The sequence below is a fragment of the Panthera pardus genome, unplaced genomic scaffold (genome assembly GCF_024362965.1).
Source record: "Panthera pardus isolate Hobbes unplaced genomic scaffold, ASM2436296v1 HiC_scaffold_21, whole genome shotgun sequence".
NCBI lineage: Eukaryota > Metazoa > Chordata > Mammalia > Carnivora > Felidae > Panthera > Panthera pardus.
In genome coordinates this window covers 55,197,392-55,218,685 of record NW_026526777.1, presented here as the reverse complement: position 1 = coordinate 55,218,685, position 21,294 = coordinate 55,197,392, and the positions used below count along the sequence as shown (strand labels likewise).

Genomic DNA, 21,294 nt, shown 5'->3' with positions numbered 1-21,294 from the left:
TTTTTATATTTACGTATTTATTTTGAGAGCGATAAAACAAGACAGAGTATGTGGGTGTGTATGCGGGAGGAGAGGGGGCAGAGGGAGAGAGAGAGGATCTTAACCAGGCTCCTTGCCCAGCAAAGAGCCCAATGCGAGGCTGGATCCCACGACCCTGGGGTCATGACCTGAGCCAAAATCAAGAGCCAGACGCTAACCAACTGGGCCACCCAGGCGCCCCCCCCCTTTTTTTTATTTCAACTTTTTTATTTGAAGCATATTTTTTAAATGGCTGCCCCCACTCAGAAATTCATAATCTGCAAGTGTTGTGTAATTCCAAGAGGTGTAAATTCCTAATTTGTTTTTGCTGCCTGTACAGTTTCTTAAGTGGCTCTATAAAGGACAAGGTGTTTTGCCCTGGAAAAACACAGCCCACTCTGTGTCTCTAACCAACAGAGACATTGTTGCTCTGTGTTGCTCTGTGTTGCTGTGTTGTGTAGCCAAACAACCCAACAGGGCCTGCAAACGTTGGTACCTGGAGCACACAACCGTTCCAGGAACGCGCCACATGATGTCATGTGTGTCCACATCTCTCCATGTGGCAGCGTCTCCTGTTACGGGGTCTTTTCTTATTACCATTATTTAGTCACTGGGCCTTCATCATCTTTGGGTCCCCACCCCTGGCTCTCTAACTGCACTTCGAGGTACCCGGGTGCTTCCATCCATTCAACAGAATGGATTCATTTGCTGCTCGCCTGTTCACTGGAGCACGTTTTGCACTTTGCCAGTTCAATCAGCAACCATTTCTTTTGTGTTTTGATTGCAAAGACAGAACACAGTTGAGATCTACCGACTTCGGCCTTCTACCTAGTGGCCTAGAAATTCCAGTGTTCTCATTGGCAGAGGCCATTTACTTCTGTTTGAAAGCTGTCTGAAAATCCTACTCCTCACCCCAAAGGAAACTACAGGTATGTATGCCTCCTTATTTCCAAACTCGCTGATTGCTTTTGTCTGTGTGAGCTGTCTTTTCTAGAGAAGAGAGGAAGTGAGGGAGATAATTAGGGAGGTAGGAAATGAACACTGATAAATATTTGGTGCTGGGCACTTTTGTGTGAGTACTGTCGCTTTGTTTAAAACTCAATTCTACATAGCTCTTTTTTTTATTTTATAAGCAATAAATCTTAAGGTGTTCAAGTAGGTTGTTTGGAGTCACATGGCCAATCAGTTGCAGACACAGGGTTCAAACCAGTTCTGCTGCCTCTAAGTCCATTCTGATTGCAGCCTCCCTAGCTCTTTCAATTCAATAGAGACTCCCAAGTCAACCAAGAGTCTAAGGGGAAGAAGTGTCAGTTTTGTCGTAAATAATGAAAGCCAGACATGGAGGTCTCAACCCTACAAAGGGCAGGTTGGCAAGTAAGATTTGGCAACAGACCTAAGAAATCCCTCTGTATCTCCTTGCAAGTCCCTGGATCTGCTCCAGGACCAGGTGAGTTCGAGGGTCTGAAGGGCTCAGAAGTCTTCCTCTGCCCCCTGTAAAGGAGATAAATACACTTTGACTCTGTGCCCCGGGGACTCTGATTTGATCTAGAAGGCAAGCTGCAAAGGCATACGACACATTCCCCCAAGTCCATCACAAAAATGTGACAGCAAACCTGAGCACAGGTGAGGGAAGAGGCTTTCTAATGGGAACCACAGGACACCTTAGCCTCTCAGACCAAGGAGATGTGCACATCCAACCTCAGAGTCAGAGATCTAGAGTCGCTGCAGACTCAGCCCCTTACTAGCAGTGTGGCCACAAATCATGTCACACGATGACGCTCTTTGTTTTCTCATTTACTGGCGCTCAGGTCTCAATAAATATTTTTTCTCTTGGTTCCCCAAGGCAAATAGCACTAGAATAAGCGGCATCACGCTACAAAAATCACGTAAGGGTTACACAGCAAGACCTCCCCTCAAAAAAATACCATGTCTTCAAAGGCAAAGCCAAATCAATTATACATATATATATATTTTTATAAAACAAATACTTTGACGTCTCGACTACTCTGTGTGTGTGTGGGACTGGCCGGGGGGCGCTGAGGGAAAGGCAGCACTGGCTACTGAATCCACCTGACGTGTCGAGGGCCTCAGCATGACATGTCTGATTTGCCGGAATCGACTGAGTGGTTCGCCCATCTGTCAAAGCAAAAGCTACGTTGGTGTTGACAGAAGCCCAAATTGTAGTACCAGGAAAAACTGCTTCTCAATCCCTATGACACTTACCTCCTCCAGTCTCTACTGACTGCCACGGACATCCCCATGTCCAGAAGACCTCGTCCAGAATGCCCCATGTAGCTCTCCTTGGGGACTTTGTTCTGCGTTATGGTCAGCCAGTCTTGCCTCTGTGCGAGGTTAAGAACCCCCAACTCGATTCATGTAATATCACCATTGCATGGTAGGGGACGACCCATGACCAGCTGTTCTTCAGGACTCTAGAGGCTATGAATAAAAACTAATCTTTTTTGCTAGCCGCAATTCCTCGGGTCCAGAGAGACAAAGTGGAAGCAGAGGGTCCTTTTCATACTGAGGGGATCTAAAGTCCCAAGGGCATCAAGGTCCTGACTATACTAGTTAATAATAAGAACTAAATTTAAGTGAGCACTTACTATGTAGGAAACAGACTTCTACAATCCTTCCGATATATCAATCATTTAATTCCATAACAAATATTTAAGAGCTATTATTATTATTTCCGTCCCCACTGTACTAAAGAGAACACCGAGGCCCGGAGACAAAAAAAAAAAAAAAAAAAAAAAAAAGCTAGACCAAGGTCACACTGCTAGTAAGTGACACGAAGAGTTAAACCAGAACAGTCCCATTTCAAAGCCCTCATGTTTAACCACAATGTGAGTCTGCCCCAGCTCAAAGATGACAAGAGGGTGTTTATGCCACCATGAAAGTTGAATGCTACGATAGGAGGCTCCTTCCAGTTTTGTCACAGGAGGACGCTCAGGCCACCCTTCTTCCAACAGGGTGCCATGGCCAGGCGAGTCGCAGTGATTGGGGCGGGTGTGAGCGGCCTGTCCTCCATCAAGTGCTGCTTGGATGAGGATCTGGAGCCCACCTGCTTTGAGAGAAGTAATGACATCGGGGGACTATGGAAGTTTACTGTGCGTAGCTCGTACCCTCCCACCTCTATCAATCATAATCCGGCTGTCGGCTTTGTCCCTGCTCAGGCATGGTGACTTCAGCCTATCTTGGGGACCACATAAGAAAGCAGCTCACTGGGTGGGGGTGGGCAGCCTGGGTGGCTCGATCAGTTAAGCTGGCTGACTCTTGATTTTGGCTCAGGTCATGATCTCACAGTTTGTGAGATCGAGCCCCGTGTCAGGCTCTTGTTGACATTTAGCACAGAGCCTGCTTGGGATTCTCTCTCTCTCTCTCTCTCTCTCTCTCTCTTCAAAATAAATAAATGAACGTTAAAACAAAAAAAGAAAGCAGCTCACTACAACAACACGGGATTGTGCACGTAAGGTGCCGATACTGTGCAGGATGCAGTCTGACAGGTGATGAACCCGGAGACTTAGCAGGGCAGGGCAGGGACAGTTGGAGGAGGGAAGAAGGAAGAGTTAAGTCCGCTACACAAACATAGTGTTGGAAGTTACAGTGGTTTCTGGACCAGGGACATTCTGAGGCAAAGGAACAAAGTGTCACATAGGTTAAACTGAATGGCATTGGTGAATATGGAGCACTGACACTTTTCGAAGGACGGAGGTTGGCCTCGGGGAGCGAAGCCCCAGCCCCCAGGCATTGTTCGGGTCTTTGGGAAGAGAACTGGCAAGAGTGAGGCAAGAATCCGGACCCTGTAGAGTTGGGGGTGGGTAGCTTTCACAGCAGTATCAGAATAAAAAAGGTCGAGATGCTGATCGGTCCTTCCAGGGAGAGGGGTGTGCATCCTGGGGGCTTATGCTTAGGGTTAGGCCAGCTGTTAGGTGACTTGAGCAACAGAAGTAGGGGCTGGAAGTGGCTCAATACCACCTGCCTCTGGCTGGTCCTGGGCATCACAGGGTCTTCGGCAGGGACCTAGGGATCTGTCCCAGCAGTGAGGTATAAAATGTCAGAAGATAGGAGGCCTTGGGGGGAAGAGAAGAGCAACATTCAGTGGGAGCTCAGCATGGAGGAGAGTACTTCAAACTGGTATGAATGAGGGAAGCCTTCATGGAGGAGGTGGCATTTGCCATTCATCGACAGATGGTGAAGAAAACAGAATGAGCAAATGTATGTAAGCGGAAATGGTCACAGCCCTGTGATTATAGTGTACTAGGGGAGAAAAGTTTCTTTTGTTGTACCGTGAGCCTGATGGAACCAAATGGAGCCAAATGTCAATGTGGACAGAAAACACTGGGCCTGGTTTGTGTCCCTTCTGCTATTTGACCCCACAGTTTGTTTGGTTTTCTTCCCCTAAAGTAAGATAGATAGGGGAGCCCGGGTGGCTCAGTCAGTTAAGCGTCCGACTCTTGATTTCTGCTCAGGTCGTGACCTCAGTCGTGAGATCGAGCCCCGCATTGGGCTCCGTGCTGAGTGTGGAGCCTGCATGAGATTCTTTCTCCCTCTGGCCCACCCCGTTTGTGTGTGCATGCGTGCACACACACGCTCTCTCTTTCTCTCTCTCTCTCTCTCTCTCTCTCTCTCAAAAAAATAATATAGGTAAATTTTAGAAAATAATACTGAGTTAAACAAAAAGAAAAGTACAAATTAAATATAATATCAATACCCATGAGAATTATATACCTGCACTATTAAAATTTCTATGTATGTTGTACATCTGAAACTAATGTAACACTGTGTGTCAACTATACTCAAATTAAAATAATAATAATAATAAATTTCAATGTAATTTCTTTCAGTCATATATATACTATTTCTTTTTCAAAAATGCAGTGATAGTGTTAATGTTCACCCATTCACCAAGTACCTGAGTACCTGTGCTTATAATGTCCCTCTACCAGGATGGGGACAAAATAGACAAGGACCCTGCCCTCCTTACAGTCTGGTAGGGAACAAAAACAGTAAAACACATTGTTACAGTGCAGTGTGATCAGGGCCGTGTTGGGAGTGCAGGGTGCTATGCGGCCGGAACAGCTACCTTAGAGACGGTGTCTTATGGATATTGACAGCTAAGAAAGATACTTAAAAGAGAAATAGAGATTAGCTTCAGCCATCAGAAGTTCATTGAGGCCTTATTTTTTAGAGAGAGAGAGAGAGAGAGAGAGAGAGAGAGAGAGAGAGATTGATAGAGCATGCAAGCTGGGGAAGGGGCAGGGGAAGAGAGAGGGAGAGAGGGAGAGAGAGAGAATCCTAAGCAGGCTCCATGCCCGGCACGGAGGCCGATGTGAGGCTCCATCCCGTGACCCTGGCATTATGACCTGAGGTGAAACCAAGAGTCAGATGCTCAACCAACTATGCCACCCAGGTGCCCCCATCTGTGCTTTTAATATGCATGTTTTTGTTTTGTTGGTACGTTTTTTGAGTGTGTGAGGTTGCGACAAGACAACAGTGAGTTGAAGAGTCGATGAGAAAACAGAGGCTGCCCAGTATGTGATGATTTTTTTCATGAAGATTGATATAGGACACAGAGAGACAAGGCTGGAAAGGGAATAGATATAGGTTGAAAGGGAGTGTTGTTCTGTTTTTAAAAATTAGAGTCTTCAGTATTTTAAGTGCTGATGGGAAGGAGCCAATAAAGAGAGAATGATTGAAAATATACATAGACAATAAATACAAAAATCAGTGAGGAGTTCTCTGAGTAAAGTCAAGAGAAAGAGGTCTAGGGCATGAGTTGAGGGAGTGAGGATGGCAAAGAAGGGGAAAAAAATAAGCAAGGGAGACCATAGGCCCCATGTTCACGGAATCGCTTAATGGCATTGTTAGTCTTGGAGAACCCTGTTAAATTTTGTTAACTTCTTTGTAGTTTGATAAAGATACTATGTTTAATAAGTCCAATCCCAACAACGATTTCTGATAACTATAGCATAGAGACCCAGTGCTGCATTTCCATGGAATTCTTTGGAATGGTGAGTGGAACACTGACTGCTAACAATCTCTTTTCTCTTCCTCCTGACTCCCCCACCCCATCAAGCTAACTGTGCTCTCACCACAGGAAACTTCTAAAGATGGGATGACCAGGGTCTACAGGTCATTAGTGACAAACGTCTGCAAAGAGATGTCATGTTACAGCGACTTCCCCTTCCAAGAAGATTATCCAAACTACATGAACCAAGGAAAATTTTGGGACTATCTCCAAGAATTTGTTGAGCACTTTGATCTTCTGAAATACATTCGGTTTAGGGTAAGACACCTTGGGTCACGGAAGGTTAATGAATGGGGGCTGCTCATTCGGCAATCTAATGGAAATGGGATATTTAAGTAAATTCATTCCTGATTTTATCTCTATATGAACAAGGCAGATAATAAAGACTCCTCACTTCTCCTGCTTCTCATGTTTTACTCAAATAAGGCATTAAATACTGAATATCCTGGTTCCTCTCCTGAATCCAAATTCTTATTCAGGATGAAATTTAGAATGTTTTTCTTTTTGAGAGGAAAGGAAAAATAAATTTTGCCCATGAAACCCACTGGGAAGAAGTGACTAGGAATCTGGACCACAGAAATTATAATGAGCCAAAATTCATCTTCCTGTGTTTTCCCAAGTCATTCAGTGTTGTAACTCACCTCCTTCTCACCGGGAGTAAAAACTGAATGTTTCTTCCTTCCAGTGAAGTCATTCAGATGTTTTGGGTCATGCTCTCTATGACTACTTTTGAGACTTTGTACAAGTTACTTATTTTCTTTTTTTTTTTTTTTAACATTTATTTATTTAGAGAGAGCGCGCATGAGAGCACAAATGAGGAGAGAACAGTCTCCACAGTGTCAGCACAGAGCCCGAGACCGGGCTTGATCTCACAAACCATGAGATCATGACAGGAACCGAAACCAAGAGTAAGACACTCAATCAACTGAGCCACCCAGGTGCCCCAAGTTGCTTCATTTCTTTAGGGGGGAGATAAACCAATATTGACAGACCTCCTGTCCTGAGACTCACTCAGCCCGCTGGAAGTAACAAACATGGTTACCATACCAGTCATTACATGAAGTCCAAAGGTGATTGATAGAAAGTGAGTGTTTGGGGGTGCCTGGGTGGCTCAGCCAGTTAGGCGTCCGACTTCGGCTCAGGTCATGATCTCACGTGTGTGAGTTCGAGCCCCGCGTCGGGCTCTGTGCTGACGGCTCGGAGCCTGGAGCCTGCTTCGGAGTCTGTGTCTCCCTCTCTCTCTGTCTCTCCCCCACTCGTGCTCTGTCTCTCTCTGTCTCTGCCTCTCTCTCAAAAATAAATAAACATTAAAAAAAAAAACATTTTTTTTAAGTGAGTGCGTGTCTTTTACTTTCAGACCACAGTATGCAGTGTCACGAAGCGTCCAGACTTCTCTGAAACTGGTCAGTGGGATGTTGTCACAGAGACAGAGGGAAAGCGGGACCGAGGTGTCTTTGATGCTGTCATGGTTTGCACTGGACATTTCCTGAATCCTCACTTGCCTCTGGAGTCCTTTCCTGGTGAGTCACTTCTACCCGAGATCGTGCCTACTCTGCTGGGTTATTCTAGAAGAAAGTTGTTTATTTGCCATTGGAAATAATTCATGATGATTATAAGTGACTTGATGCTCAACCTCAGAAAAAGTGTGTACAAAATAACTTGGAAAGGTAGGAAGCTATGGAGGTGTCAGGCCTTATTACTTACTTATTAATATAAATGCTGTTGTTATTATTTAAGCTTTATCGTGCCTGATCTGATTCAAGTTCAGTGATCACATAACCCTATCAGATATGTCATAAAAAAAAAAAAAAAAAAAAGCCAAGCTTTTGAATTCTGTCATTGAATTACAGGTCATTTGAGTCAGGAGTAAACTGCAAATCAATAACTTAATTAATAAACAAACAAACAAACAAAGTGAGAGCATGAATAAACTTGACAGATTTGTTTTTAAGAAACACAGCAGTTGAGGCACCTGGGTGGCTCAGCTGGTTAAGCGTCCAACTTTGGCTCAGGTCATGATCTCACGGTTTGTGAGTTCAACCCCCACATCAGGCTCTACACTGACAGTGTGAGGCCTGCTTGGGCTTCTCTCCTCCCCCCCCGCCCCTCCCATGCTCTCTCTTTAAAAATAAATAAATAAAATTTAAATATATATATTTGAGAAAGAAAGAAAGAAAGAAAGAAAGAAAGAAAGAAAGAAAGAAAGAAAAAGAAAGAAAGAAAAAGAAAGAAAGCAAGCTTTCAAGGAAGACTATGAAGAATAAAGCTTGCAAACCTGGGCCAATGAAGAAAATGAAATGTAAACCTTATAAACGTAATTTCATAATCAAATTAACAAAATATCGTATTCAAAAAAATGTCTTAGAGACCCAGTGGGAGACCTCAATGCATACTATTGCAAAGAAGCAATATTGTAAATGATGGTCCAGCTTGCAGCTAGCCTGGGGGCTCAATCCACAATGGCACAGCAGTAAAGAAATACAGAACCGCCTGTTATAGCAATGTTTCTATGGGGAGATGTTTTACAAGATGTGATACTATGTTTTGGAATACAGTATCTTGTCAGGTTTGGGTTGGCTCGCCCTCAGTTGTACTTAGACTCTGACTAAAAGATGCTGTTGCAAAAGATCAACCAAGAGCTGAGAGGCGAGGATCCTTGCGGCAGTATAATGTACGTAATCTGGGAGAGCTGGTCGGAAGGAAAGAGACTGGGCAAACACAAAGGAGAATGACAAGAGAGTTTGGGATCAATACAAGAGCAAACATTTCTGCATACTTTAATGATCTCTGGGGCGGGGGGTGCGGCTGACTGCAGTAGAAATAGCCGTGTGCCCTTCTCTTTTGCCACAAAACCCAGATTATAGAGAAGGAAGAAATCCACATATACAGATGTCAGAGACTCCTCCTGAGGAGGTCTTAGTTTAAGACCAGACTTCAGAAGGATTTGTCACAGGAGGACACCAGGCCAAATATGCCAATGTCCTCTGTGTTCCTAGCATGGGGTATCTTGGTGAGTAGGCATGCTTTCAGGTTTCCAAAGAGTCCTGGTCTGCTACAGTTCCCCCGGGACATTGGCCCTTGGTGATAAGTGGCATTTAACATAATAGTTATGAACAAAGTTCTTCATGCCTAGCCCAACATGGGGCTTTAACTCATAACCCTGAGATCAAAACCTGAGCAGAGATCAAGAGTCAGACATTTAATTGACTGAGCCACCCGGGTGCCCCTAGGAGCAAAGGTCTAAAGTCTGGTAGCCCGGACCACATGCCAGCACTGGGCAAACTTAACCCAGTGATTCCATTTAGAGAGTAGTTTAAGAATTAAATGAGTTTAGGGCACCCGGATGGCTTAGCCAGGTAAGCATCTGACCAGCTCAGGTTCGTGGGTTCGAGCCCCGCGTCGGGCTCTGTGCTGACAGCTCAGAGCCTGGAGCCTGCTTCCGATTCTGTGTCTCCCTCTCTCTCTGCCCCTCCCCTGCTCACGCTCTATCTCTGTTTCTGTCTCTCTCTCTCTCTCTGTCTCTCTGTCTCTCAGAGCAGGCCTGCTCTGTGGGGCTTGCCCTTCCTCTCCCCCGCCGCGCAATCTCGGGCCATTCCCACTGCTTTTCTGTCAGATCATGGCAAGCCCTCTCATCGCTTTAAAATCACCCAGGAAAATTCTCATTTTCCTAACGAAAACATCTTGCCTCCTGGAATAGTCAAAACTTGCAACCACGTGTAACGGTGGGGCTTCCCCTCCCCCGGCTGGAGCCTGCTTTGGGCTGGACGCTCAGTGGGAACAGGAGGCACCCATGGCTTTCCCCCTTCCTCTCCCAGTGCCTCCTCTTGCCAAACCCGTCACCCACCAGCTACAGTCTCTAACCCTAGACCCTTCCGGAATTAGAGTCACAGGGGGCAGGGAGGGTCTTTCTTGACTGGCACCAAGCAGGCGCTAGTTTTCTCTGGCCGCAGACGTGCCTAAGACTGACACTTTGCAGGGTGCTTTCTTGGTTCTGCTTCAGAGGGACATTCCATGAAGGGGGATCTCTCAGTGCAGCCCCTTAGCATGGGCCGCACCCTCTCGCTGACCACGCACAGCTCCTTGAACCCTAGCTCCTCCCCCAGTCATCTCCACACAGACTGTCTTTAGGGTCTCATTGCCTGGGCAGATAGATGCCTGTCTCATGCAAAGTTCCTTTCAATTGGCATCAGGGGCACCTGGGTGGCTCAGTTGGTTAAGTGTCTATTGATCTCAGCTCAGGTCTTGATCTCAGGGTCATGAGTTCAAGCCCCGCATTGGACTCCACCCTGGGCACGAAGCCTGCTGAAACAAAAATTGGCATCATGGGGCTCCTGGGTGGCTCAGTCTGTTAATTCTTGATTTCAGCTCAGGTCACGATCTCACAGTTCGTGAGTTGGAGAGCCCTGCATCCGCCTCTGGGCTGATGGCTCGGAATCTGGAGCCTGCTTTGGATTCTGTGTCTCCCCTCTCTCTGTTCCTCCCCCACTCACGCTCTGTCTCTGTCTCTCTCTCTCAAAAATAAACATTAAAAAAAAAAAAGTTGTTTTTAATAAATAAATAAATAAATGTTACTGAGTAAATGAATCAGTCAATCACTGTGATAGAAGATTGAACCGGAGTTGGGGCGCCTGGGTGGCTCAGTCGGTTAAGCATCTGACTTCAGCTCAAGTCACGATCTCACGGTCCATGAGTTCGAGCCCCGCGTCGGGCTCTGGGCTGATGGCTCAGAGCCTGGAGCCTGCTTCCCATTCTGTGTCTCCCTCTCTCTCTGCCCCTCCCCCATTCATGCTCTGTCTCTCTCGGTCTCAAAAATAAATAAACGTTAAAAAAATTAAAAAAAAAAAAAGAAGATTGATATATTCTAGGAGACAGTTTCATTTTTTTATATTAAAATTTCAAATGTACTTGAAGTATTGGGGTGAGAAGCTTTTAAACTCTCTAAACTGCAGGGTTTCCTTCCAGATTCTTCATCAGAGTTTCATCTCACTGATGGTCACTGTCCCCATCACTCTTGTTTCCTCTGCCACCTCATAATGTCCATTTCTGCAGCCACCGCTGGAAATACCTCTACTTCCACTGTTGCGACCAGTCTTCATTTTTATGAATCCATGGCTTATGTCTTTTATACGTGCCAAGGAGATAATTACCAAAAATAAATCAAGAGAAGAAATATTTGGATACATGAGTCCTTCTCATGTATACAAATACCATAAGAGTGATACTTGTATCAACGGTGTTCAGAACTTGAAAAAACAGTCAGTAACACAAATGTAAATAATGCAAGAATAGAGTATAAATAAGCATATGGTATAATAAAGCATTAATTCTATAATAAAGAATAAAGTAAAATAAGCATAAAGTAGCAAGCCTAAGCCACAAAAATCATTATGTATAAGAGAACTTGCCACAAAATTTCTTTTGTGGAAAATTATAATTGAATTAAAATTCACTTGTAAATATGTTCTATACACAAACCATTTTCTTACAGAATATATCTGTTGGGTAAAATAACATGCATCAGCGATCTACTTCTTGCTCAGGATGTTCAGGGTCGTGCATGAGATGTTTCTTATGGTCTGCAGTGACCTTGATTTCCCCAAGTAATTGCTTTAAAAGGGAGCACTCATGTGGAATTTAAATTCTCCCGTATTTTTAAATCTCCTGCAGGTTGTACTAAAGCTATATCCAGGCTCAGAGAATCCAATGGGAGAAGAAAATGATACGTGGCTTCTATGTCCTGCAATTAGCAGCAGGAGCAAAAGGCTGACATATTTCTGGAACTTTCCTTTTCCTACAGACCCTATGCCTGCATACTAGGGAGTTATAAAACTTCAGATGCTTCTGATTTTCTGATCCCTCCCTCCCCTCAGGTATTCATAAATTTAAAGGCCAGATCCTGCACAGTCAGGAATATAAGAGCCCAGAAGGCTTTCAAGGCAAACGCGTGTTAGTGATCGGTCTTGGGAACACTGGAGGGGACGTGGCAGTGGAACTCAGTCGAACGGCAGCTCAGGTACACAAGGGTGAATCCACACCCCCACCCCATCATCATTTCTGGTGGCTGGAGAGAGGGATACAAGACTATAAAGCACATTGGCCGATTGCTAAGTCATGTGGACCCAACGTGAGTGAAAAAAAAAAAAAAAATCCACACATAACAGAATTGAAACATCTCCAAGAGGGGTCAAGGACACTGTGTGGATGCCAGACCACGAGGCATTTTTTCAGAGGCACTGTTTCAGGAACAAGACCAAATGAATAAATTACTCCACCCAGACCACTGATCTGTTTTTACACTCTCTCTTCATAATTCTGGCGAAACCCCCATATAAAAATAGAAAATGGAAGTTATTTTCTGAACATGTCCAAATTTTCTATTAGAAGTCACATTTAGAATTTGTTTTCAGATAAAAACAGCCTTCACTTTGCCCACGAAGTGTGCAGAATGACTTTAGAAAGTCCAAGCATAGATTCGCAAGTTAGAAATCTGCTCCACTTTAACATATATTATAGGACATTATTAGATTTGGGAAAGAGATTTTTTTTTTTAATTTTTTTTTTTAATGTTTATTTATTTTTGAGACAGAGAGACAGAGCATGAATGGGGGAGGGGCAGAGAGAGAGGGAGACACAGAACCGGAAGCAGGCTCCAGGCTCTGAGCCATCAGCCCAGAGCCCGAGGCGGGGCTCAAACTCACGGACCGTGAGATCGTGACCTGAGCTGAAGTCGGACGCTCAACCGACTGAGCCACCCAGGCGCTCCGGGAAAGAGATTTTTAAGATTTTTATTGAACTCAGTTAAAATTGCTTTCCCAAAACTCCACTTTACATTCTGTATTATTTGTATGTAAAAGGTCTCCAGGTCAACAGCGCACATATCTACTAGCACTATAATTTTTATAGTGAACATGATAAAAATACTTAACAGATATATAGATCAGGAAAAAGTGACTTATAAAAACGAAAACAACAGAAACAGTCATTTGCAGTTCTATGTACAAACTCACCAGTTAAAAACAGAAGCTATGAAGGAAATCTTGCCATTTGCAACAACATGGATGGAGCCAGAGAGTATAACGCTAAGTGAAATAAGTCAGAGAAAGACAAATACCCTATGATTTCACTCACGTGTGGACTTTAGGAAACAAATGAGCAAAGGGAGAAAGAGGCAAACCAAGAAACACACTCTTACCCACAGAGAACAAGCTGAGAGCACCAGAAGGGAGGGAGGTGGGGGGATGGGCGAAACAGGTGATGGGGACTAAAAGTGCACTTGGCGCGATGAGCACCGGGTGATGTGTGCAGGGGTTGAATTACTATATTGTACACCTGAAACTAATATAACACTGGATGTTAATGAACTGGGATTAAGATAAAAACTTCTTTAAAAAGGACAGATGTTATAAGAACATTTGAAGCACATCAAGCAAACATGCTACAAAATGATGTACGTATATGTATCCTTCCTTACTTTTTAGGTACTTCTCAGTACTAGAACTGGTGCCTGGGTTATCCACCGCTGTTCAAATGGGGGTTACCCCTATAATATGGTGATTACAAGAAGATACCTTAATTTTATGGCGCAAGTTCTGCCCTCGTGTGTACTAAACTGGATTCAAGAGAGGCAAATGAATAAAAGATTGAACCATGAGAATTATGGATTAAGCATTACAAAGGGGTACTTAAATTTTTTATTTAATGGGAAAATTATTGAACCGATAATTTGAGGGCACCTGGGTGGCTCAGTCCGTTAAGTGTCCAACTCTTGATTTCGGCTTAGGTCATGATCCCAAGGTCATGAGATCAAGCCCCCAGTCTGGCTCTCCACTGACAGCATGGAGCCTGCTTGGGATTCTGTCTCTCCCTCTCTCTCTATGCCCCTCCCCCACTCACTCAGGTGCATGCACGTGCTCTCTCTCTCTCTCTCTCTCTCTAAATAAACATATTTTTAAAGAACAATCAATAATTTTTAATTCTACTTTATTCAGAACTCAAATCTTCAGTAATTATTATGCTGCCTTTATTTATTCTGCTCTGGGCTTAGTTCCTTAAGACAATGTCCATCAGGTACCACAAATAGGAATATTCTCTGTCTGGTAACAAAAGTAGTAATTCATGAGGCTAGAATATAATGAAAGATAAAAACTCTTCATTTCTTGAAAAGTCAGGATGTTAGCTTGAAAGTCAGGACGTTAAAATTGGCTTTGAGGAGTCTTGAAATGGGCACCATCTACAAATGGAATATTTGCAGCATCTTGAGTACAGATGGCCAGCTCTTGCCAATGATTCTCTGGCTGAATGATTAGAGGATGAATTTCCAATAGGAGTTCCTAAAATTAAACATTTTAATATAACATACATCTGTATGAAGCTGCACATGGCAAGGAAAAGAAAACTTTTGAAATGAATGTAAGGTCATTAAATGTGACTTCTATTTTATGCTTGACCCAAATATTTTTTTTTTCATAAGACAGCTCTCAACTTACAAAGAAAATTAACAGCAGTGGATGATTTGATATGTCAATTTTATAAAGACATTATACCTGCCATGATTAGATGGAATGATGTTTGTAATAAAAAATATTTTTCTGCATAACTTGGTTCAGATTTTTTTATTTTTATCCAAAAAGTTTCTTGCTAATTTCCTCTTTGTCTAACGTCAATCCTTTGAGGCCTGGGTGATGTGAGACCTGATTCTTAAATGGATTGCTGTATACTCGGTCCTAATTCTTCGAGAAAAGCATTGCTCCAGAAATGAATTTCAAGAGACAGAGAATTTTAAACCCCAGGCAGGAAAGAATAGGTTTAGCCATTTTCCACATGCCTTCTACTGGAAGCAGAAAAACAAAAGATGTTATTGAAACAGTAAGTTGGGTAGACAACTTTGAACTAGACATTGGTCAATTCACTCCCTTGGCTTGGCAGATAATTCCCCTGAGCTGACCAAATACATAATTTGCTCAAGCGTCTCACAGATACAACTACAATGAATAATTTTCCCTTCTGTGTCAAAGGAGAAAACCAAAATTCATTGTGAATGATGAACTGCCAATCTGTATCCTCTGTGGGACGGTCACTATGAAAACCAGCGTGAAGGAGTTCACGGAAACCTCTGCTGTCTTTGAAGACGGAACAGTGGAGGAAAACCTCGACGTTGTGATCTTTACGACAGGATACACATTTTCTTTTCCCTTCCTTGAAGAGCCTCTCAAAAGCCTTTGTACAAAGAAGATATTCCTGTATAAGCAGGTCTTTCCTTCAAACCTGGAGAGGGCAACGTTAGCTATCATTGGCCTCATCAGCCTTAAAGGATCCATCTTGTCAGGCACAGAGCTCCAGGCACGGTGGGCCACAAGAGTATTCAAAGGTACCTTGACTCTATTTAAAGCCCTACGTGATCAACTGAGTTTCCAATTAGTGTCTTGTGATTCAGCCAAAATGGAACAGATGTGAGCTAATGTACCATAAGATATTTCAAGTTTAGGAAATATTTAATTTCATATATGAGTAATATTGTCATGGGTGTGCTTATGTCACTAACGTGACGGTGGAAAAAAGGTTTTGGTTGTGTGGATGGGATTAACTTGCACAGCAACATATAATCATGTTTCTCAGATTAACTGAAATTGTTGGAAGCTTTGGGATCCTTATTCTGTTCTACTCTAGCTTATTTACTTCTAAATCTTTCTATTTATTTCTAGAAGTAGAACTCTATATCCCTTCCAAAGGAAGTTACTGGAATAATGCAGACTGTGAATAAAGTTGAGTTCTGAGGAGATGGTAACCTTTGAGTAATGCCTATAAAAAAATATTTTAGACACTAGACACTAACTGCTGTCAGTTTTCACAGTAAGAGCACAGATGATGGAGTCGGGGTTACCAGGGTCTGATCCCGACTCTAAAACTCACTATCTTTGTGAGGACCTCTCTGAATCTCAGCCCCTTCGTCTGTAAAATGGGGATAATAAAACCTCTTTCACAACAGTTTTGTGAGATGGATAATGTCTGCCAACCACTTATCATGGTACCTGGCACACAGTGAACTCTACTAATTGATAACTGGCATTCTTACTCTTGCTGTTACTATCATACCTCTCCAAAGTAGGGCAGGTTTTAGATTAGTAAGCATTTTAAAGAATTGCATTTGCATGATTTTTTTATTTTTTTAATGTTTATTTTATTTTATTTTGAGAGGGGGAGAGACAGAGCGTGAGCAGGGGAGGCGCAGAGAGAGAAGGAGACACAGAATCCGAAGCAGGCTCCAGGCTCTGAGCTGTCAGCACAGAGCCCGACGCGGGGCTCAAACTCAAAAAGTGCAAGATCATGACCTGAGCCAAAGTCATGACGCTTAACTGACTGAGCCACCCAGGCGCCCCTGATTTTTTAACTATAAACAGCAATCACAATTGAGCCAACCAGGTGTTCTTTAGCAGAATTGTGTCATTAATGAATAAAAACAATCACCAGTAATTTATCAACAGTATATAACACAGTACTAAGTTGTGTCGACTTCATTCACCCTCTACAAATGTAATAGACCTCAGATTCTGCACATTTTCATTAAATGATCACAAATATTTCTTTCTTTAAGGCCAATTAAAGTGCTTTCACAACATTATCTGGTTATATTAAAACCTCAGAAGACTCTTAAGTACGTGGTGTTTTGAGGTTTTTTTAATGTTTTGTAATGAGCTCAAAAATGCTCACCAGAATGATAGAGCTGACAAAACAAAACTCAATTAGATGACGCCACAGGAGGGATTGCATGCTTCTCCAGAGAGCCTCCAGACGCAATCTGAGAACCACTAGGTAAAGTCTTGCCCGCTTTTTACAGGGTAAAGTGACTCTAGTGGCAAGCACACGACGGGGCTAAGTCAGACCTATCTCAAGCGGATACTAAGCCCCCACCCTGGGGCCAGCACTTGGCTCCGGTCGAAAGAGCAGAGTCCAAGAGCTGAGACCGTCTAGGAGAGAGACCGAGAAGGAACACATGCCCACAACCACTCAAGAGGTCAGAGCCTAGTCTCTCTGTGAGGCTGAGGGACCACCAGGCGCTTCCACGCGCGAGGCTTCCGGTGCAACAGGAGTGAAGACATGTCAAAGCAGGGCTATAAAAACAAGGTCATTTTAAGTAGTTACACTTAACCCACGAATAGCTTTAACGCACACATACAAACAGGGGTATACAAACAATACAATACAAACAGTATATATGAATATATGTAATGTGCAAGCAGGCAAATGAGCTGGAGCAGGTACCGATGGCCGATGGGTCAGCGCAGGCTGAGGGCTGGGTGACGGGGGCGTCCATCCTCATAATTCTGGCAGTAGAATGCCACGAACCCTGGTTAAGTGGGTTTGGAGGGGCATTATGCTTCCAGAAATTACCTCTAGTTCCAGTCTAAGCTTTGACTATTACACGTCCTAAGGATAGAGCAGTGGGGGGCCAGAAACGAGGGAGAAGAGAACGCAAAGGAAAAGGCATATGTGACGTTAATGTTCTTTCCAATGTTTCTCACAGGACTCTGTAAGATACCTCCGTCTCCAAAATTGATGGCTGAGGCTACGAAAAAGGAGCAGCTCATAGAAAGGTATGACACGACATGCAGCTTCTTCGGGAAAACCTACCAATGTATTTCCGTACCCACAAACCTGCATCGGAGCCAGAAGAATATGCTTTTAATCCCAACTGTTCCGCCAACTAGATGTGTGGTCTCGGATGTGTTAGGTGGGGGTACCAGCTCCTCTCAGCAGAATACAGAGCCAGGGCCCCAACAGGTGGCAACCTTGAGCTCACTTGGCCCCCAGAACCCCCTTGTGTCTTTGTTCTTGTGTCTCTTAGGCTGCTCTTTCTCTGCAATTCCTGGTGTCACCTCTTCCTCGCTCCTAAATATTGGTGAACCCCAACCTTAATCCTCAGATCCTTTCTCACTTCTACGAACACCTCACCCAGGCCTGTGGCTCTCAATTCCATCACATAGTCATGACTGCCAAGTCTCTCCCTCGAATTCCAACTCCTAATCCAAGTCCCTCTAGATATCTCCACTTGGATACCACTTAGATATCTCAAATTTAATACAGCTAAGGATGAACTCTAGCCCTCTAACACCTGCCCACTCATCCTGCACCCGGGCTGCTCTGAGACTTTTCTTCCCCTTCTCAGTCACTGGCTACTCACTCTGGGTGATCAGCCAGAAGCCCTGAGCGATCCTTTTCTCCTCTTTTTCTCTCCATACCGCACATCAGCAAATACTGTCAGCTCCTACCTTCGAACAGAAGGTAGAAATCCAGACCCTTCTAGCTACCCCCACAGCCACCCCAGACCAGGCCACTGTCACCTCTCACTAGGACACTGGCTGTCACCACTTATCTGGTCTCCCGGCCTCCTCTCTGCTCTTATACAGAGAATGTCAAGTCTTGACACTGTGGCAGAAGTGAGGAGCATCACATTATCCTTCTGGTCAAAACCCTCTAATTGCTTCCCATTTCACTCCCAGAAACTTCCCTGGGGCTCCCCAGTGCTCCAGAGCAACCAGCTGTCTCTATGCCCTCACTGCCTACTGTCCTCCCACCTCACCCATAGTGCTCCAGTCCGAGGCAGCCTCCTCCCTGGTCCTCAAACACCCCAAACCTAGCCCCCTCAGAACCTTTGCACTTACTCTAACCTCTGCCTGGAATGTTCTCCCCTCCCCTCCCCCCATACCTACAGGCTCACTCTGTCAAATACCGCCTCCTAAGAGAAGCCTTCTCTGACAACACTGTATAAATATGGCGGCCTACTCAATCCCTTCATTGCATTCCCCCCCTCCTTTATATCTCTTCATAATACCTATTACCACCTGATTTATTATATATCTGCTTGGCTGAGGGTTTTTATAGCCTGTTAGTTTCCTCACTAGAAGGTAAGCTTCTTGACCACACAGACTTTGTTTTATTCATTGTTAGATTCCTGGCAGCTAGCATGATGCCTCATGTGATATTTATTGAAGGAATGAATGAATGAATGTCATTAGGACATCATGGAAGTTTACTAACCACAGAAATAGGTAGGAATAAAGCTTTCATATACATGATACCCACATCTGTGTCATGTTCAGGGCCCCATGTGTGGCTCTCTCAACTCACAATTAATGTCAATAACAATAATTTAGGTGGCCATATATGTGATGCTTTCTGATCATGTTCATTCGTTCAATAAATGCTGTATTGAGACTGGATGAGATTTTACGCTTATATCAAATTCAAGAACCTAAAACATTATCTAGAACTGCTCTTCCAATTGCCTCCTTTTACCATCTCCTTTAACAAAATTACCTTCCCAAATACCTTCTGTAGATGAAATTCTTTTTTTTTTTTTTGCTTTGCAACATAGAAAAACATTCCCAAACATGGCTTGACTGTGATAAAAAGAAACAAAATGGCGGGAGGAAGGGTGACTTATAACTTGAAACTGAAAAATGATCCATCTTTCTCCTCTGCAGGGGTGTGATGAAAGACATCAGTAAAGACAAACTTGAGTACATCACCTACATGGATGACATTGCCGCATGCATAGGCACCAAGCCCAGTGTCCCATTTCTGTTCCTCAAGGATCCCAGACTCGCTTGGGAAGTTTTCTTTGGACCGTGTACTCCTTACCAGTACCGCCTAAAGGGACCTGGGAAATGGGATGGAGCCAGAAATGCCATCCTGACCCAATGGGACAGGACACTGAAACCCTTAAAAACTCGAATCATCCCTGATTCCACCAAGCCTGGCTCCATGTCACATTATTTAAAAGTTTGGGGGGTACCTATCCTACTTGCCTCTCTTCTGCTGATCTGTAAATCTTCACTTTTTCTGAAGTTGGTGCAAGAATTTCCTCTTACCAGTATTTGGTGAGGATGAATCTGATTGGTTACAAGGGTTGTCCCGAGCCATATTAATTCTATCTCCAAATATTTGTGTATCCCTCCTCTCCTCTCCATCATAACCACTATCTTTCAAGTTCAAGTCCAGTCATCTCTTACCTGAATTATTATACTTACTGCCTTCCTCTCTAGTCTCAGTGCCTCCTTTCTTGCCTCCCTTTCCAATCCATACTCTACTCTGCTACCTAAGCAATTATGTAAAATAAAAATATTGTCATGGTTTCCATAAAAATGCTGATTGGAATAAGATGACACTCAAATTAGTTAATTTGGTGGAAATTTTAATATAGAGATTTGGGTTTGGGCAGACTGTAAGGAAATCATAGGGATAATGAAATACTCCCAGACTAGTAACAATGAGATATTTTTACCATTCTGAGGCCTAATGAGGCAAGGGGAGAAAACAATTATAAATGAGACAGAGAGACTTTTTTGTGGAGAGGGCTACACCTCAAGAGTTATGGCCTTCAGCTGACAGATGAAGGCAGTCCATGGTGACCCCAAAAGTGCAAAGCTTGGGAATAAGTTCCCTAAGTTTATTTTCTTCCCTCCCTCTGACCCCCTGCCCATGCTCCCCAATGGCCTAACCCAGCCAAAACTCAAAGGGCAAGGTTACCAACTATTGTGGATTGAATCGTGCCCCTCAAAAAGTTATATGCAAGTCCTAACCCCTGGTACCTATACCTTGTTTGAAAATAGGATCTTTGTGAATCTTTGGCATAGATTGACAAATGACATAAATTGACAATGTAATCAATTTAAGATGAGATCATACTGAAGTAGGGTGAGCTAAATGCAATATGATTGGTGTCCTTATCAATGACGATAAGACACACCAACAGAGACACGGGAGAAAATGTTGTGTGAAGACGAGCAGAGGTCGGAGTGATGCATCCACAAGCTGAGGATGGCCCAAACGCCAGAAGCTAGGAGAGAAGCATGAACAGACTCTCCCCCAGAACCTCCCGAGGAAATCAATCCTGCTAACACCTGGGTTCCAGACTTCCAGCCTCCAGAACGGTGAATGGACAAGCCACCTGGTTTGTGGTATTTTGTGGTGGCAATCCTAGGAAACTAACATACCGACTGATGTCACCCACGGAAGTCGGCCTCCTAAAGTGCAGACAGAGCAAAGACAATGGAGAGCATATACGGAAGGGCAGACAGAAAGGATCCAGTGCAGACTGTTTACTATCCTTCAAAATTCCTCCTCTGATTAGAGATAATCGTCCAAATTACTGAACCTGGAAGAGGAGACCCTTCGTGATCTGACACCATTTGCCCAGGTCGCCAGAGTCCTGTCCTACAGCTTCCCCCACTCCACTCTGGACCTAC

At 43.9% G+C, this 21,294-nt stretch overlaps 1 protein-coding gene across 4 annotated transcripts in view; it reads left to right on the top strand.

Annotated features, from left to right (window-relative positions):
- FMO4 (flavin containing dimethylaniline monoxygenase 4) overlaps positions 1 to 20,665 on the top strand; it is a 21,889-nt gene extending 1,224 nt beyond the window's left edge. The window contains exons 2-11 of one of the 4 annotated variants that reach the window (XR_008424677.1): positions 808 to 947; positions 2,991 to 3,128; positions 6,119 to 6,307; positions 7,407 to 7,569; positions 11,920 to 12,062; positions 13,528 to 13,727; positions 15,064 to 15,416; positions 16,884 to 17,060; positions 17,571 to 17,640; positions 19,531 to 19,550. Coding sequence is in view for 3 of the 4 variants with exons in the window: in XM_019424729.2 (XP_019280274.2) it covers positions 2,997 to 3,128; positions 6,119 to 6,307; positions 7,407 to 7,569; positions 11,920 to 12,062; positions 13,528 to 13,727; positions 15,064 to 15,416; positions 17,571 to 17,640; positions 19,531 to 19,930 (1,650 nt within the window). In the remaining variant the exon portion in view is untranslated. Of the gene's footprint in view, positions 1 to 807; positions 948 to 2,990; positions 3,129 to 6,118; positions 6,308 to 7,406; positions 7,570 to 11,919; positions 12,063 to 13,527; positions 13,728 to 15,063; positions 15,417 to 15,750; positions 16,236 to 16,883; positions 17,061 to 17,570; positions 17,641 to 19,530 lie in introns of those variants that run through there. The other 3 variants (XM_019424729.2, XM_019424725.2, XM_053909299.1) reach the window with 3 other exon arrangements.
- The last annotated feature ends 629 nt before the right edge of the window (positions 20,666 to 21,294 follow it).